Source organism: Pseudonaja textilis, chromosome 17 (genome assembly GCF_049901715.1).
Source record: "Pseudonaja textilis isolate UNSWEBS1 chromosome 17, rPseTex1.2, whole genome shotgun sequence".
NCBI lineage: Eukaryota > Metazoa > Chordata > Lepidosauria > Squamata > Elapidae > Pseudonaja > Pseudonaja textilis.
In genome coordinates this window covers 6,260,925-6,273,286 of record NC_142006.1, presented here as the reverse complement: position 1 = coordinate 6,273,286, position 12,362 = coordinate 6,260,925, and the positions used below count along the sequence as shown (strand labels likewise).

At 49.7% G+C, this 12,362-nt stretch overlaps 2 protein-coding genes across 9 annotated transcripts in view; both read right to left on the bottom strand.

The window, feature by feature from the left end:
• Positions 1–11,260, bottom strand: part of NACC2 (NACC family member 2) — a 51,181-nt gene extending 39,921 nt beyond the window's left edge. For all 3 annotated transcript variants that reach the window (XM_026712415.2, XM_087914548.1, XM_087914549.1), the window contains exon 1: positions 11,197–11,260. The gene's annotated coding sequence lies outside the window, so the exon portion shown is untranslated. The remainder of the gene's footprint in view (positions 1–11,196) is intronic.
• TMEM250 (transmembrane protein 250) lies at positions 8,823–11,260 on the bottom strand. Of its 6 annotated transcripts, none has more exons than XM_087914555.1 (3): positions 11,139–11,260; positions 9,597–9,839; positions 8,823–9,466 (listed from the first exon to the last, which is right to left on the bottom strand). In XM_087914555.1, the coding sequence occupies exon 3, from the start codon at positions 9,328–9,330 to the stop codon at positions 8,911–8,913; it is 420 nt and encodes a 139-aa protein (XP_087770681.1). In that variant the 5' UTR covers positions 9,331–9,466; positions 9,597–9,839; positions 11,139–11,260; the 3' UTR covers positions 8,823–8,910. The 6 variants fall into 6 exon arrangements, with proteins under 6 accessions (XP_087770681.1, XP_087770679.1, XP_087770680.1 ...); XM_087914553.1 differs by having other exon boundaries at positions 9,597–9,801; XM_087914554.1 differs by having other exon boundaries at positions 11,197–11,260.
• Positions 11,261–12,362: the final 1,102 nt, after the last annotated feature.

The following is a 12,362-nucleotide window of genomic DNA, read 5'->3' as shown; positions in this document are numbered from 1 at the left end:
TGTGTATTCCAGTTAAATATTAAGACTGGTGATTGTTGTGTTGTGCTAATCTACCCAGGGTTATCATGCCACAAAACTCTGTAACAAAATCCTGTTCCTTTCTGCCGTGAGTGGGGTGAGTTTGCACGCCAATCTTTGAAACAAAGCCTCAACCCACTGCAAAAACAAAAAACCCCACAACCAAACAAACAAAAAATGGCGCAAGCTTATTAAACGGGTTGACCAAGATACAGAATGTGGCCCTCACACTTGTTGCGTGACATGGGTTAAACATTTAATGGGATGGTTAAAAGAGTTCCTGCCATGTGCCGTTAAGGCTCTGGAAACCGCGCAAGGAAGAGCAACAGGAATGATGAAGGGGCCGGGGGTCTAAACCATAGGAGGAACGGTCGCAGAATTTGGGTACTTCTACCCTCATGAAACGGTCTAGGGCAGTGATGGAGAACCTTTTTGCTGTGGTGGGCCAAAGGAGCACTCGTGTGCCGGCACCCACAATGCAATGCGCACGCAACCCCCAAACCCTTACCTGCACTGTGCATGTGTGCGCCTCCCAACGGATTTTTGGCCCGCTTGAGGCCTTTTTCGCCCTCCTGGAGGCTCGGGGGAAGCCTCTGCAGCCCCGGGAAGCCAAAAAACAGGTCTTCTGGAAATACCAGAACGGGCCTTTTTTTTCGGCCACCCGAGGCTTGCAGAGGCTTCCCGGATTTGCACTGCTAAGCAAGAGTCGCTAAATGAACGATTGCATGTGGAAGGCTGGCCGTGAACCCATTTTCTTTGCAGAAGGCATAACGATAGTTTTGGTTTTATGTGCCCGCCTCACCATCTTCCCCTTGTCCATGCAAGGCTGCTGAAGAATACCAAAAGGTACGCCCGGTTTGGACCCCCCTCGGTGCAAATTAACGCCTCCCCCTCTCCCCCCCCGCGATCAATTTAATTAGCCGTTTCTTTTTTTCTCTTTAATAGCATCCTTGATTAGTGCTCAAGTGACATCACCGCTGGCGGATTCATTGATTTCTTTTCCCCACCCGCCCCAATCAACTTCCCCGCTTCATGAATATTCGCCGAGCATTTTAACCGGGAGAAACATTAATATTCCAAGAAGCAAGGATGAAATGTACGCTTCAATTTAATGAAGGATTGTAGATAGGGATCTGATGGATGACATGACAAGGAATAGTTCAAAAGGCATCCATATTTCAAGTCTCAAGCTATTATTAGAAGCCGGCAGAAAAAGGCTAGCGGAGAAGAGGGAAATTAAGGGAGGAATATGGATAAACCTGGATATATTTAGATGGAGGGGAGAGCCAGAAGCTACTTGGAAGGAAGGAAGAGCGAAACGTTTGCAGGGTTAGGACGGCTCTGCTCTCGGAAATCGATCCCCGGGATCACAGCAAGAAGCTAACTTTCGTGGTCATTAAGTGGCATTTATAGCCAAATCTGGAGGATGCTTTCGAGGCCAATCGGATCAATTTACCACCAGAATAACAGAAAGGCGGGCTACATAAACTGAAGAGGGACACTTGAGGTCCTCCAATCCACCCTCTCTCCTGCTCAGAGTAAAAACTCACTAAGTACCCAGGGGGGGGGTGTCTCCCCTTCTGAACCCCGATCTTTGCTCAAGGGGCAGAATGCTTTGAAGGGAAATTGGGGTGCTCCTTGCAGACCCCCCTCTTTGCTTTGAGGTGGGAGATGTTTAAATAACTGCAAGTGACCTCAAACATGGAAGAAACTGGTGCCCTTCAAAAACAAGGAAAGAACCAATTCCTTTCTATGGCATCCTTGGTGGTCCCTGAGCTTGGCCGTCTCCTTGCAGATGTTTCATGACCCAACTAGGTAACATCATCAGTGCTAGGAGGGAAGTCCCAACCAACCTGACCTTCTGCGATCTTTGGAATCCAGCATCCATTTTGGTTGCTAAATTCCCCCCAAATTTGTTCATAACTGGAAGGCAGAGTCTTTAAACGCCCTTAAACAGTTATACTTTTCACTGGATTCTTTCTTGAAATGAATCCAACTGGATTGTATCCAGATAAAATTTCCCAGTCAAAGTTCACACTGATAAGGAAAAAAAACCCAATAAGTTGACCTTATTAATAGTTTCCTAGCTTGATTAACTGTAGATGGCTGAAAAGGTTCCCTTAGCCATTCAGCCGTGTGTATTTTAAATTGTTTAACTGCAGTCAACAATATCCTGCAAAATCGATTTTATTTTATTTTTTGAATGGCAGAGCTCAATCCCACATACGTTACAGGAAATGATTGTGTTGGCTCGCACCACAACTGCAACATACATTTGGGTATGGTTGTGTGATGGTTATTATATTATTTTTTTAGTTTATCCCATCTTTATTATTTTTACAAATAAACTCAAAGCGGGAACCATATCAACGCACTTTCCCCCCTCCTATCTTCCCCCACAATCACCACCCTACGAGGTGGGTTGGGCTGAGAGACAAGGACTGGCTAATGTGGAACTAGAACTCACTGTCTCCTGGCGACTGGGCCAAAGATTGCCGAGAGGCTTCAATGGCCAAGGCGGGACTTGAACTCACCTCTCCTGCTTTCTAGCCCGATGCCTCACCTAACGATTGCATCCCTTAACAACAAATGTTCTCTGTTATGGTTGTAAGTCAAGGTCTACTACCTGTAACGTTGAAACCCAAGGACTTCAAGTGCAAGTGGTTAATAGCGATGGAACACAAAAACCTGGACATTTTTCTTAAAAGTTTGAAAAAGTCTGTAAAGTCCTTAACCTCAAAAAAAAACAAAAACCCCAAAAACCTGAATAACTCAGCAAAATAAAAGGCAGCTCAGCGTCTGTCAAGCACTGGGAAGCTGTAGATAAGCCGCTAAGTGCTTTTGCTAAGGCCCGAACTCTCATTTAAGTAAGCATGTGATGACAGTGGTGGTGTCCCTTGACCTGCAAGGCAAAAGGGTTCAGGAAGTCAAACTGGTGGATTTCTGATATTCTTTTCAACGGACTCTCCACCCCAAATCTCTTTTCCACAGGGCCAAACTACAAATGGGATGAATGGTTTGTTATCCCCAAAAAACGCCAAACGAACAAACAAACAAAGCGAGGATTTTGGAACCATTCTTGCAAATCCGTGCCCCAAAAATACTTTGTGATCCCTAGTCTCCAATATATATCACCTCTCTTCTTTGGAGGGAGGGAAGAGAAAGAAACTGGCCTCAAACGGCCCAGGTTTTAGTGAGATCCCAGGAAGAAGATAAAACGCCAAGGAAAACAAAAAAAAAAACGGGCATGATTAACTCGGCGCAGGCAGAACGAAAAAAAAAAGAGCACAAGGTTTTTACCCGCCGCCTTGGCTTCCCCTGGCAACCGACCGTCCAGATAATAAACATTTATTTAAAAAGTGCAAGGCAGAAGAAGAGTGGAAAATTATAGGCCTGCGGGGCTCAAGGCTGGGGGAGGGAGGATTCAGTGTCCAGATTGATAACGAAATCCCACCGCCTGCCCTGCGTCTCCAAGAGATAATGGCTTTAGCACCCAACCCTGCGTGGAGCCCAGCTTCCAGGGACGGGCACCGTAAACTGGGCCAGGAACAAAGAGCCTCAGAGAGCTGCATCCACCCAGCCAGCCACCCCCAACCTCTGGCCTTGCTCCAGGCAGCTAAACAACCCTCTCCCAGCCTCCTCGGCCCACAAGATGCATCGAACGCTGAACAAACAGGCTTGGGAGGGACCGGTGCCAGCTCCCTCCTTGGTCCAAACAGTCTCACGTGCTCCGGGGACGAGAGATCACCAAGGTCACCCAAACAGCAGGACTCGGGCTGCCGGAGTCTGACAGGCGCCCCCCCCACACACACACGCACACACAGCGGCAAAGGTCTGTGCCTGGGGCTGCATGGATCAGCACCCCTCCTCCCGCCACCTCCAGCACCCAAAAGCCGTGGGGAGACGGGAGGGAGGACGCTGCCATTTGCACCAGCCGGAGCCTTCCAAGTATCTCCTTTTGCTGGCTTTCTCGGGGACTAAGGAGAAACTGGGGAAAAAAAGGAATTAAAGGAGGTGGAGGGGAACCAGGGAGGAAGGTTGTACTTTTGCAGAAAAGCAGGATGAAACCTCAGGCAGTTTGGCAGATCCAGTGTGCAGAAGGGACAGGGCAGCCTCTCCCACCCACTCACGCCCCCCCTTCCTTGTTTTCAAAGCTTCTTCTTGGGTATCGCTGCACTGGGGCTCTCGGCATCAACGTGAATTATGGTGCAGCTTGAGCGCAGCAGGAGAGGGCAGAGGAAGAGCATGGAAGAAAGGCAAACCCTGCTATGACCGCAGTCGGCCGGAATCCAAGGAAAGGGATCTGTCCTGCCCGGTGCCCTTTCGCTGCCCTTCGCTTGCAGGGGCTGCCAGCCTCTCCCCACCCCCCACCCCTGCCCTCCGATGCCCTCAAATCCCCAGCCTTAAGGGCGGGCAGACTCCTGATCTGCTTCGTCCCAAATCTGCACGCCAACGTAGCCCACAATGCGTTGCGTGAGGCGCGCTGCTGGGTAAAGGGAATGCCTGGCTATTTGGGAAAGTTGTGGTATTAAAACGGGGAGACTCCACAGTCATATCAATGACCCCAAACTGCAGCTACGACGAAACAATTCTAATCTATTCTAATTTCTATTCTATCCTATTATTTCTATGCCTATTCCTATTTTTATTTCTATTCTATTCTATCCTATTCCATTCTACTCTATTTCCTATATTCTATTGTATTCAATTCTAATTCTTCTATTCTATTCTATTCTACTCTATTTCCTATATTCTATTCTATTCTAATTCCTCTATTCTATTCTATTCTATTTCCTATATTCTATTCTATTCTATTCTATTCTATTCTCCTATATTCTACTCTCTATTCTAATTCCTCTATTCTATTCTATTCTATTCTATTCTATTCTATTCTATTTCTATTTCCTATATTCTATTCTATTCTATTCTATTCTATTCTGTTCTGTTCTGTTCTGTTCTATTCTAAATTTCCTATATTCTACTCTATTCACTCTACTCTATTAAGCTGCATGGCCATTTTAGGAAGTCAGGAGAGTGAAAACGTGTCCACGGATTATCACCTACAGCAAAAAAAACCCACCTTGATTTTGTGGTAAACTGCCCAGAGTCACTCAATGGGGAGACAGATGGCCGCAGAAATCAAGTCAACCATAAAATAAACAAACCCTTTTTGCACTGAGACCCTGCCCAGCAGGGATGGCTCTTTGCAAAAAGCCAAAGCAAAAAAAAAAAAATGCTTTCGTTTCTGGGCTTGTCACTGTGGTTCCAAATAAAGGCCTTTTAGCCTATCAATTTAGCTGCAGTTGGATGCATTTAAGCAGCAATGCCCATTACGCTAACCTCGGAATCGTGCCAGCTTCCCAAACTACACGGGGTTCTTCTAGTGGCAAATTTTGCAACCGGCTTCAAGGGGCGAAACTGGATTTGATTCAGGAATGCATGGTCCGTTTAATGAACCCCCTGGCAAAAACATTGTAAACTAAGACGCAACTCACTTAATGGCCGCTCAATTAGCAATGGAAGTTGCAATCCCTTCCTCCCTCTCTCTTATCTCTACCATCTTCCTTTCCTTCTTTTTTTCCCTTTCCCTTCCTCCTCTTTATTTCCCTCCCCGCCTTCCTCTGGCCTTAGCTTCAGGAAGGCGATTCTCACCCAGAGCCAAGTTCCCCACGGCCAAAACCAGGCAGCGCCTTAGCTGCCCTGCCTCCCCCGTCCCTTCCAGACCCCCGATTACTTTCGAGAACAAGGCTGGAGGAGGACAGCCTTGAGATCCCGCCCCTCCCCTCGCTCGTCCCCTGGTGGGAACAGGGAGCCAGGTTCCTCACGCAGCAGCGGCTGTGTTTATTCTGCATACCAGGCAAAGCTTGGGACTGCACCCAGGAGAAACGGGGTTGCTGCATAGCGGCAAGGCTGGTGCTGCGTGATGCAGACCTGGGAGGCTCAGTATCACAGCTTGGCAGGCAGAGGCTGAAGCCGCCCTTCCAGGCCCACCTCTGCATGGAGCTGCCCCGAGAAGCGTCCTTTAACTGCCGCAGGGGAAACCCAGCACGACACTGGCAGCCTTCAAACTAAGCACACAGGCAGGGGAGCTTGGCTTTGGGGCGGAGGAGGAGATGTTGAGCTCAGTCAGAGGGCTGAATTGGGGAAGGTGAGTGGGGAGAATCCTTCAAGGGCAATGCAGGTGCAGGAAGAGGAAGGTGCATTTGAGATCTCTCTCTCTCTCTCTCTCAAGGAGTAGCGGAAGGAGCAAGAGTCGAGAGAAAAGATCGCAGTAACTCTCTGCTGCCTTTTAGGGCAAAGTCTCCCAATCTTGAGAATTTCCAAGAACTTCCGCTCCCAGAATTCCCCAGCCAGCATGGCCATCAATAAGAATTGCACTCCACACGTTGGCTGGGGAATTCTAGGAATTGAAATCCACACCTAATGGCTGGGGGAATTCTGGAAGTTTGTGTCTGGATAGATAGATGTATAGGTCGGTAGGCAGAGAAATAGATAGAAAGAATAGAGAGAGAGAGAGACACACACAGAAAGACAATGGACCGACTGATATAGACAGAAGTTGAATAAATGGATCAATAGATTGATACACAATTGGAGAGACAGATGATAGATAGATGTAGATAGATAAGATAGATAGATAGATAGATAGATAGATAGATAGATAGATAGATAGACAGATAATGTAGATAGACAGATAATGTAGATAGATTAGATGGATAGATAAATGTAGATAGATAGATAGATAGATAGATAGATAGATAGATAGATAGACAGACAGATAATGTAGATAGATAGACAGATAATGTAGATAGATAGATAAGATAGATGGATAGATAAATGTAGATAGATAGATAGATAGATAGATAGACAGACAGACAGACAGACAGACAGACAGATAATGTAGATAGATAAGATAGATGGATAGATAGATAAATGTAGATAGATAGATAGATAGATAGATAGATAGATAGATAGATAGATAGATAGATAGATAGATAGATAGATAGATAGATAGATAGATAGATAGATAGATAGATAGATAGATAGATAGGCAGGGAGGCAGGCAGCATGATGGTTTAGTGGTAAAGACCCTTGCTTCCCTTGCCCCCTGGGAAGGTTGTGGGTTCAATCCTTGGTAGCAGCAGATTTTCTATCTTGGCACAAGGAAAAACCATCTGCTGTGAACTCCCGCATAGGTGTCAGGAAGGGCATCTAGCCATTAAACGCTCAGCTCCATTCAGTTGCCCTGACACTATCCCGAATTAAGGGACTGCAGGGTCGTAAGAAAGGGAGTAGACCATCTTTCACCCAATGTTTTTGAGCAGGAAAGAAAGATTTCCATTTTGTGTGTGTGTGTGTGAGTTTCTTACCCGCCCTTGGAGGGCTCCTCTGCTGAACAGAAGCACCATGGCTCCTATGTGTATGTTCATATGCACAAGAGGCTGTGTATATGCAACAGGATTTCCTGCCCACCACATGGATGCCAAAGAAGACATATTGGGATGTCGTAAGGGCAACCCGTATGTTGTCCTTATTTTGACCCCCATGGCTCCATGATACAGGCCACAATCTGAGAGAAACTGCGGATGGGCTGATAAGCAGGGAATTGTAGATTACTAAAGTCAACTCCACATGAAGGCTGTATTTGCTTAATGCACCAAGTTAGGTTCAAAAGGTTACCATCCATAATTCCACCTGGGAAAGGGCCTCAGTTGTTGGTTGCTTCAACACATTGTTAAGATGCAATACGGTTTCTTGGCACACGCAGCAGGTGCTATGATGCCAACCACCCTGTTTCATTAACCCGGGCCGAAGGATAAGTGAGTTGTGCGAATCCAGTTGTTAAATTCTGGCCAAAAATAAGACCTGAACCTGAGACATTGTAACTCGCAGCCCAATTATTTATCTCCCATATTACACCGGTTCCAGCAGCATCCTTCAGCTTTAATGCATAAACTATTGCAACTTTCTGTGCACTGTGTGAATGAGAATGAAGGAGGGAGGGAGAAGGGAGAGGGAGACAAGGAAAGGAGAGAGGGAGGAGAGAGAGAGAGTGGGAGGGAGGGAGGGAGAGAGAGAGAGAGAGAGAGAGAGAGAGAACAGCAGCGTTTTTCTGTTTTTACTCCTTATCACCGTTTATCCATTTTTACTTATCACTGTTTATCCAATTTTACTCCTTATCACCGTTTATGCATTTTTTACTCCTTATCTATATTACTAAGGGGCTCACCCCACAATCTTCAGCCTGACCTGCACAAGGGGGACATAAAGGCAACACGACCCCCTACCGTTGCCCGTATTGTACAAGACACGATCACACGTGAGCACCCATGCCTCCTTCGAAGGCTAAACTTAGAGGCTGCTCGCCAGCAACTGCAAAATGAAACAAGGCCGCTGAAGAAAAAGTTAAAATTATGACTAGGCTTCCCCCCCCGCCACACACACACACCCTGTGGGGAGGAGAGAAATTTCTAAAAACGCATTTGACGAACAAAAAATATTCCGGGATATTAAATGAACAAAGACGACTGACCCAACGAGAGAGCTCAAGAGATTACTCCCATGGACCGAATAGCAGAAGGGAAACAATACGATGCAGGATCCACAAAGAGGCCAGCAAACTGTTTCCCTGTTAGTGTGTGTGTGTGTGTGTGTGTGTGTGTGTGTGTGTGTGTAATCAATAGCAACATCAGGTGCCAGCCTTCCTGAGAAACATTGGCCTCCACTGACTTTTACAAGCCAACCTGCCTATATCATAAGCGAAGTAACCTCGAGTGACGGAGGAGAAAGAGAGAGAGAGAGAATTACAGGAGGAGAGTGGAGGAAGGGTCAGAGAGGGGTCTGACCCCCAGGTCAAGAGTCACCCTGGCTCTGGCTCCTCCAGACCTTTATTTACATGTCGACGAAAACCATGAAGCACCAGCCCAGCCCACCCACCAGCAACATGGTGACATGAATGGCATAGATGAGCAGCTCGTTGACCAGGCTAAAGTCCAGCCGCCTCCTTCCCAACAGCAGCAGGGTGATAGAGAGTTTGTACTGGAAGCGGAGGAAGAACCGGATGCTGAGATACTGAATGCAAAACAAGGCCGCCAGCGCCACCCAGAGGACGGAAGTGAAAAGGCTGCAGCTGAAGTACAGCAGGAAACGGATCACCCCGTACATCCAGCGCGACTTCAGGTAGATATCAAAGTTGTTGTACTTGGTGCGCACCAGAGGGGCGGTCCGGACTGGCCCGCAGGCCGAGTGCAGGCAAGTCGTGTGGGGCCCGTGGAAAGACCGAACCCGCCGTGGGATAGGAATGACAGGCATCGGGCAACCTGGGTTTTTACAGGACTGGAGAGCCAGGCTGGCAGGGGGCGGCCCCGGCCGCTTCCGTGAAGATGGGAGGGGAGGCCAGCGAGCCAGAAGGGTGAACACGGCCTGGACGTGCCAAGACGGAAGCTGCCTGCAGGAAGGAAGAGAAGGAGAGCGAGGTTGAGGAAAAGGGAGAGGAGGACAGCCAGCCCCGAGCTGAAGACACAAGCCCGATAACTCTTCACAGGGCTACCAGGCACCAGGTCCACCAAGAAACCAACCTGGATTAATCCCTTTAGTGGGATTCGGAAGGTCACAACGGCTGCAGGTGTGCCACTGTCGCCACGGATGCATTGGCCCAAAAGTCTAGACCAAACTTGGCAACTTTTAAAGACTTGTGGACTTCGACTTCCAGAACTCTCCTCAGCCAGCCACGCTTAAAGTTGTCGAGGCCACGGGTCAAGAGCCAAGGGCCACAGGAACTGGCTGGAGGGAAATCAATTAAGACCAGAGGATACAGAATTCTTTAAAGTCAGGGAAAGAAAGGTGGAAGCACAAGTAAGGTTCCCGTTCAGCTTCTCAGACTAAGTCACCACTGGGGTGGGGGGTTCCAAAGGACCGGCAAAGGGTTGGGAAAAGAAGATAATCAGAACGTGGATGAAACTGTGTCATCTTCTAGGCAACCGGATGCACAAAAAAAAAAAAAAGACGTGTGCGATTTAATCGGAAGGAAGAGATGGGAGTGAAAGTGGTGGGGAGGGTGGCCTGTTCTTTTCTAGCAGGATCTGCACCTGCCCGCAGCCCTGCGAGGTAGTCCAGGTATGAAACTCACCAACTACTAAAGTGCTAAAACACTTCACTTCAAAGTAACCATAACAGAATCTCGTCTTGCAAGCGTGTCAGGCCTTTTCCTCTCCAACCCCATTTTGCTTCCTCCAAAACTAGAGAGGGTCTCTCTTTGGAGATGCTTCCTCCCCTCCTGTTCCTCTGGTGGGCTATAGGGCCCTTCTGCGCGGTACATTTCCCCCCCCCCCTGTCTCCCGAGGCCATTTCAGCCCTTCAGGTGGCATTTCCACAAAGAGCCTTTGGAGAGCAGCCTGGTCCCCTTCGTGTGGCTCAGATACACTCACATCACTTGCGAACTTAAATCCTGTTTTTATGATTTTAAGAATCCGCCCTGGGCAGCCAATAGCCATAGCACTGGAACGCCTCCCTCCTCCTCCTCCTCCTCCTCTTTCCCCCACTTTGCAAAGTCGCCTGGGCTACCAGCCAAAGTCTCCCAACTAAGGCGGGACTGGAACTCGGTGCCACTCCGGTCTCCAGCCTGGAGCCTGAACCCAAAGGAGGACTCTTCTTCCCCCCCATTATTATCACGTCGTTTTTAGGATCCTCGTTTGCTGACAGAGACGGGCAAGCAGAGCCTGGTTGCAAAGAGGGGGAGGATTCGCACCCAGGCTCCGTCCAGGCCCTCCCCTCCACCCCCAACCTCAGGAGAGGGCCGAGACCCCGCCCCCATCCCCGGAGGAAGCCCCAATTTCCGCCGCTGCTGATCTCGGGCCAGGTTTGGACCCGGCCAGGTTCTCCCGCTCCGCTTCCCGGACTCGGGTTCAGCCCGGGCGGGGGGTGGGGGGAGGAGGAGGAGGGCCCGGGTCGCACCGCCTGCGGAGCCAAAGGCCTCGGGCCGTTCCTGGGCGGGAGGGAGGGAGGGAGGGAGGGGGCGGCTTCCCCAAAGGAGACCGAAGCGCCTGCGGCGGGGAGGATGGGACCTGCAGTCCCGCCAGGGCGGTGGGAGTGTCGAGAACCACCTGCTGGGCCCGGCCTACCTCGCGGGGTTGTCGGGAGGGCCGGCGCTGGGGAAGGGGGCGTCTGCGGAGGACTCACCGGGCGTCTGCGGGCCATGGCGGCGGCGGTGGCGCGGCGACTCCCCTTCCTTCGGGCCGGCGGCGGAAGGGCCCGCGCGCGGCGATGGCGTCATCAGCAGGCGCCGTTTCTCCCGGGGGTGGGGAGAGGCAGGGCGCGCGGACAGAGCGCGCGCGCGCGCGCCGGGGAAGCCGTCGCCTAGCAACGGAGCCGCAGGTGCGGGCGGGGCTGTTTGCTCTCTTTGGAATCCAGTTCCCATCCGCGCTGATCGGGGAGGATTCCCCCTCCCATCATCCACTAGCACTGCCCCTCCCGACTGGGGAGCATGGGAGAGGGAGTCCAGTAACGTCTAGCCCTCGGCGGGTTCCCCTTGCACGTCCTCCACCAGCATGGGCCCTGCTGATCGGGGATGATGGGAATGGGAGTGTGGCACATGGGAAGGCAACATGGGACCCATCATCCTTAGCCTGATTTTCTGCAGAAGTGCTGCACTCCCCCTCCCATTATCCCGCAGCTAGTGAAGAATGATGGGAGGGGGAGTCCAGTTTCTTGAGGGGGTGGGATGCACCCCACTCAAGTTTGGAGTTTTCGCAGGAAGGCCGCTGATGCCCATTTGAACCAAACCTTAGAGCTTGAAAGGAAGAGGCACGCCTTTGCTGGGCCTGGTGGGCCAGTGGAAGATGGGAACTGCAGTCCAAGACATCCAGCAAAAGAACCCAGTGTGGCTGCCTTCGTCCCCCATCAGGCTATGGCCAAGCACAATGCCAAAGATGTGGAGGATTAAGGATAAAATGAACAAAGATCAAACACCACCTTGGCACCTTTCATCATCCTTGAGTTATAAATTCAGCTGCAGGGAAAAATGAGATGCATTAAATCCTTTGTCCCAGCATGATAGTAAACTCCCCTAATGATGCAGCTCTTCTTCCTGTTGGTTGGACGAGGTTTTGTTGATGGGGTTTTACTGGAAATCGGCAGAGAATATTGTGCCTTAGACGGTCTGTGTGCATTTATTGGACATTTCCAGCCCTGTAAAAGACTCCTCCTTCTTCCAAAACTTTAAATAAAATGCATGCATTGCCAAAGATTTGTACTGCGAGCCAAAGAGCAACAAATATTACTTTCAACATATTTGTCAGTTTGGCAAAAGAACAAGAATGGGAAGGAGGGAACCGCCAGAACAACCT

Coding starts and splice junctions, on each gene's coding strand:
- TMEM250 (XM_087914555.1), bottom strand. CDS start 9,330: ATGCCTGTCATTCCTATCCCACGGCGGGTTCGGTCTTTCCACGGGCCC.